Source organism: Pelophylax lessonae (genome assembly GCF_965119305.1).
Source record: "Pelophylax lessonae genome assembly, chromosome: 1".
Classification (NCBI taxonomy): domain Eukaryota; kingdom Metazoa; phylum Chordata; class Amphibia; order Anura; family Ranidae; genus Pelophylax; species Pelophylax lessonae.
The window spans coordinates 271,287,733-271,293,669 of NC_138768.1; the positions used below are offsets into that span (position 1 = coordinate 271,287,733).

General features: G+C 38.8%; 1 protein-coding gene across 1 annotated transcript in view; it reads left to right on the forward strand.

Annotated features, from left to right (window-relative positions):
* Positions 1 to 5,671, forward strand: part of LOC309544469 (T-box protein VegT-like) — a gene marked incomplete at its 3' end in the record, with an annotated part of 56,132 nt that extends 50,461 nt beyond the window's left edge. The window contains exons 2-9 of the mRNA XM_082243380.1: positions 453 to 631; positions 1,421 to 1,523; positions 2,004 to 2,168; positions 2,275 to 2,421; positions 3,429 to 3,499; positions 4,807 to 4,895; positions 4,992 to 5,169; positions 5,290 to 5,671. Of these exons, the coding sequence (XP_082099506.1) occupies positions 465 to 631; positions 1,421 to 1,523; positions 2,004 to 2,168; positions 2,275 to 2,421; positions 3,429 to 3,499; positions 4,807 to 4,895; positions 4,992 to 5,169; positions 5,290 to 5,671 (1,302 nt within the window). The 5' untranslated portion in view covers positions 453 to 464. The remainder of the gene's footprint in view (positions 1 to 452; positions 632 to 1,420; positions 1,524 to 2,003; positions 2,169 to 2,274; positions 2,422 to 3,428; positions 3,500 to 4,806; positions 4,896 to 4,991; positions 5,170 to 5,289) is intronic.
* Positions 5,672 to 5,937: the final 266 nt, after the last annotated feature.

Below are 5,937 nucleotides of genomic sequence, written 5' to 3' on the forward strand. Positions count from 1 at the left end.
TAAATCCAATCTATGATCAATTAGGTGGATGGCAATCGTTACCTAGATTAGGGTAAATGTAACTTTACCCAGTAAAATTATAATCCGGTACCCAGTCTGTGCTATTCCATTAGTAGATGGGCATGCTGAGGACCCAGATTTGGAATGACTTCTACCCCCCATGAACTGTAGTATGGAAGGGCACATCTGGATCCAAGGCTTCTGTACAGTTGTGAATCACTCCTAAGAATGAATAGAATATATATAAATATATATTAATGTATAGAATGTATAGAATAATCTATAGCTAACAGTATGCAAACTGTATAATATATATATATATATATATATATAATGTATGTGTATATATATAAAATATAAATATATATTAATGTATAGAATAATCTATAGCTAACAGTATGCAAACTGCTTATTTTTTCTTATTTTTTTTAAGTGCAGATGCATGTTTGTAGCTCTCTAACTTAATGCTGTTTTCTACTTCAGATGTGAAGCCAACTATAGACATGGACTGTGTCACCAACCAAGATGCCATGTACTTACCCAACTCAGTCAGTGCAAGCCTAGAGGATCTGGATTTATGGAGGCAGTTCCACCAGGAAGGGACAGAGATGATCATCACCAAGTCTGGCCGGTGAGTGCCCCATCACAAAGACCTTACAGCTGTGTTCCTCAACTAGGGTTCCTCCAGAGTTTAGGGGTTGAGCAATTTCTACCCCTTAGATAAGCTCCCACTGACATTATTATTCTTTTTAGCTATCTGTAATGAGGTGATACTTTTCAAAGTCCACAAGTGTAGGAGTGTTCTTTCAACTGAATAGAACACTAATGTATTAGAAGTTGTGACTATAGCAATTTTTTAGTAGGGGTTCCCTGAGACCAGAAAGTAATTTCAAGGGTTTCTTTGTGTTTCTAAGGTTTAGAAAGACTGCTTTACAATGCAAATATGCAAATGCATGCTAATGACCTGGTAGTAAAAGAAAAAAAAAATAAATAAAAAAAAAAAATATGTATATATATATATATATATATATATATATATATATATATATATATATATATATATATATATAAATTATTATACAGGATTTATTTAGCACCAACAGTTTACACAGAACTTTACAACATAAGGGCAAACAGTACAATTATAGTACGATTTGTAATACAGTAGGAATCCTACTCATTAGAACTTACAATCTAAAAATATATATATATATACACATACACACACATTGTTTTGTACATTGCTGCATATGTTTTCTTGCTGCCACAGTACAGATGGAGCTAGTCTCTCTTTTAACATGTAGTTCTATTCGTTATTTAGCCACCAAGAGTTTTACTCATATACTTTGCTTTTTGTAGAGTACAACCTCCATTAGAAACACCATTCTATCTTCTAATTGTCAATCATATCTCTTTACAGGCGGATGTTCCCACAGTGTAAGATTCGGCTCTTTGGGCTCCATCCCTACACCAAATATGTAGTTCTGGTGGATTTTGTTCCTCTAGACAACTGCAGATATAAGGTAAATATAACTTTTAGAATCCATAGGCACTACTAGGTAGTAAAGTCTAGATTCTCCCTACATTAAATGATTTTGACAAACCTGCATCAGCAGGGATGGTACAAATTGCAATCCATTATAGTTATCGGTAGGCTGGTTGAACACAAGTCGATCGATAGACAAGCCTGTCAGGTTTTTTGCAATCAGTGCTGTGGGCAGCACTGATTGTTGTATTCTGTTGGCAGCAAAATTATAATACAATTGCACAAGGAGAGAGATTTTCCACATAGTGTGGATGGGGAATTGGATCCTTTTTTTTTTTTTTTTTTGTTCCTTGGTTAAATAAAAAAAAAAAAAAAAAAAAGATTTCTGTTTGGCCAGCCTAATAACTGGCACGTACAATACCTTTGTTTCAGTACTGTTTGCTGTGTGGAGAAGCATACCTATTTAACAGATTGTCTGTAACCACAATACACAATGTTTTTTATTTTCTTTCAATAGTGGAACAAGAACCAGTGGGAGGCAGCAGGTAAAGCAGAGCCACACCCTCCATGCAGGACGTATGTTCACCCAGATTCTCCAGCCCCAGGTGCCCACTGGATGAAGGATGCAATCTGCTTCCAAAAACTAAAACTGACCAACAACACATTGGACCAACATGGACATGTAAGCATTTATATTGAATGAGATGCCTACCCTTGTTCTTACACATAAGCCGCCAGGCTCTTCTAGAATATCATGGTCTTATTTAGTGCTTTTTCCCTCTTTGCAGATAATCTTGCACTCAATGCATCGGTACAAACCTCGGTTTCACATTATTCAGTCTGATGATGTATACAACACCCGATGGGGACTCCTGCAAGTATTTAGCTTTCCAGAGACTGAGTTTACAGCAGTCACTGCCTACCAAAATGACAAGGTAAGATAAAGTAGATTTTAAGCTTATCTGATACAGGAATATGAATAATTATGAGTTCTATAAAGCACTATTTTAGGAAAGGGAAAAAAAAAAAAAAAAATATATATATATATATATTAGTAAACCCCCCTTCATCGTGGTGGTTATGTTTCAGACCCACCTGTAATAAGTGAAAATCCGCAAAATAGAAATACCCTATTTAAATACACTGTAGGCATGTTTTTATAACTTTCACTGTACTTTTAAAAGCATTTTAAGGTCTTTAGACACACTTTTAAAACAATATAAACACATTTAAACACATAGGGGTCCTTTCACACGACCGCTCGCTGCTTAAGTCCGCTGCGGGACTTTTTTTTTTCACGGAGCGGATGACATTTGTGTCATCCGCTCCGTGTGCCCGCATATCATCCTATCCGTTTGCGGATGATATGCGGACATAATGTAAGTATATGGCACTGCGGATGTCAGCGGATGACACTGCTGACATCTGATTTTCCTTCCTTTCCGTTTTTTACACGGAAGAAAAAATGGGGTTCTGTTCCATTCAAAAAAACGGAACAGAACTGAAAGGAGGAAAATCGGATGTCAGCGGATGGTATTCCGCTGACATCCGCAATGCCATTCACTTACATTATGTCCGCAAATCATCCGCAAACGGATGGGATGATTTGCGGACACACGGAGCGGCCGTGTGAAAGGACATTAAAGATACTGAGAGACAGAGCAAGAGCAATGGAAAACACAAAAAATACTTAATTAACAATGATTTAATTAGTAAAACATTTAATAGGTCTTACAGAAAAAAAAAACGCAAAATACAGGGACCGTGAAAAATGAACCGCGTTATAACGGGGGTTTACTATATATATATATATATATATAGTGTGTGTATATGTATGTGTGTGTATGTATAGATAGATAGATAGATAGATATATATACATATACATATTATATATTATCTATCTTGTATTTATTCTCACCTCACCTTTTTTTTTTTTCCTAGATCACAAAACTGAAAATTGATCACAATCCTTTTGCTAAGGGTTTCAGAGAACAGGAAAGGGGCAACAAGAGGTATCTACACCTTTACATATATTTTGTATTCAATGTTCATTGAATTATCTGACAAAATGCTACTCCAAGCAGAGCTCCACCCAAAATGAGAAGCTCCGCTAGTTTGCTTCCCCCTCCCCCCTTCCGCTGCCACATTTGGCACCTTTTTTTTACATATACCCATCCCCACTTCCTGGTTACCTCACCACAGCGATGTCCCCAGAAGTTCAGCCCGCCACCGAGCCATTCGTAAAGCACAGCGTGCTTTGCGCATGTGCAGTAGGGAACCTGCTGTGAAGCCGCAAGGATTCACTGCCAGTTTCCTTTATAAGGAATGATGGCAGCCCCCCCGAGAGCTGATTGAAAAATCGGCTGGGTTGCCGACATTGCAGGATCTCTGGACAGGTAAGTGTCCTATTAAAAGTCTGACTTAATTTGTTTTTGTTGGGGGGGGGGGGGGGTGACTGGGGCTCCACTTGCAGTTCAAGAAGCTCCATTCCAGTATGTTTAAAAAAAAAAAAAAAAAGACTTTAGACTAATTTGTAACTGTGGGACCCCATGAGGCTTACTTACCATGGCTAGATGTGCACGGGTGACTAGCCCCAGTTTGAATGACAACTCAAGGAATTTCTGCTGTTTTTTCCACCTGTGGCAGCTAGCTGCAGCCACTGAGCCCTGTACACCTCAGTGGCAGGTTGCCAGAGGCCAGAGTTATCAGTGGCTGCCTTCGCAGTCAGCGGTTCCTTCGGGTAAAAAATCAGCAGCAAATCCTGGCGCTGTCATTCACACTGAGTCTAGTCTCCCCTACAATTTGAGCCTAAAGAAGTTGAGAATGTTTAAATTTTAAATTTGTGTGATTATTCCCTTGAGTTATCCATGAAAATGATGTAACTAAGCAGGGATTTTCACATTACTGGATAATTAAAGTGAATGTTTACACAGCTTAAATGAACATTCTCAACTTCTTTAGTAAATTGGTCTTGTTATGCATTACCTTTTTTATTACAGTTTTTGATTTTATCATATTCAAGAAGTCAAAGTACTAAAGTCCGAGAGTTAGAAAAATGGCCAGGAAAATAGCATTTTTTAGACGTTTATCAGCTATGGTAACGCCTGTTTATTCAAATTTTAGATGAAAAAACGCTAAACTTTAGTTATTATGAAACCCAAATTCATGGCAGCTTGCATCCAGCTGTAAGAATTCCACTAAAAAGTTGAACAAATCTTCAATGCTGTTAGAGAGTCCACCTCCAGTGTATTTAAACATTGCACCTGCTTTTGGTGTGATGCAATTCAGTCTTGCATACATTGACAGTTTGTTTTTTCAGGGATGACATGTCGAAGCTCCATCCGCAAAGTCCTAGCAAGCGCCAGAAAAGGAAGAAATGGGAGGACAGTCCTGAAGCAGAAGTTGAAGGTATATTTGTTTTGTGTGGAATATATTGGGTGGCTTTGTCCAGCTTGTAGATCATTAATAGACATGGACTAACTTACATTTTTCTTGCCAATTTAGAGCGCTCTAAAATAGCTCGTATGAAGGAAGAGCCTGGTGTGATGCCAGCAGAGGTATATTCCCAGTGGATTACAGATCATGAAGGAGGTCTTAATTTACATCCCAACTCTCCGGGTTTGACAGATTCTCCACACCAGGAGCAGCAAGTTCCATCCTCTTCCTCCAGTTTTTTGTATAGGTAAGTGTCGGTGACATTTCTCAAACTGCCTTTTGTGCTGTGTAATAAATTGGTAGCCTTCCGAGTGTTTTATTTTTATCCAATCAAATAACATTCCATATGTCTTTTATTATTCCACAGAAGCCCACAGAGAAGATGTCCTCAGCCCCTTCCAGGTTCCTTGGATGCATGTGAAGCAGCAGGAAGACGCCTCACACCTGATGTTGCTACAGTGCCAGAGTTGGATCCCTGTCAGCTTCAAGTATTTCCTCCACAGCACTCTGTACAGGAGCGCCCTAGTGGAATGAACTTTCCAATGGACACACCTACACGGCAGACAATGCGTGGTCCTATGTACAGTCCTTATACCCCTGACCAGTGGATGGTTCCTACACAGGGGCAGTATCGGCCCATGGGCTACTCCTATCCAACAGACTTCGGCACCCAGGGACCTGTGAATCATCCTCATAATGGGATGTCAGACTGGAGCCAGTATTCTTTATTTCCTTACACTTGCTGGTAAAAGGCTGAAACACAAACCCAAGCTGTGGACTGACAGCTCACGATTCCCTCTACCATTTTATAATTGTTTTTTGTTTCCTCCATTTGTGAGCGGACAAAAATGATCAAATATTAGCACAAGGTACAAAGATAACAAATGTAGCCATCCAAGAAATGCTACTCGTATAAGTCGTGCGATTGGGAGGGATCATTACTTTTTAGGACTGTACGTCATTTAATTTATTTCATAGACTTCTACTTTAGAGACCAGGTTTTGGACTTATTAGT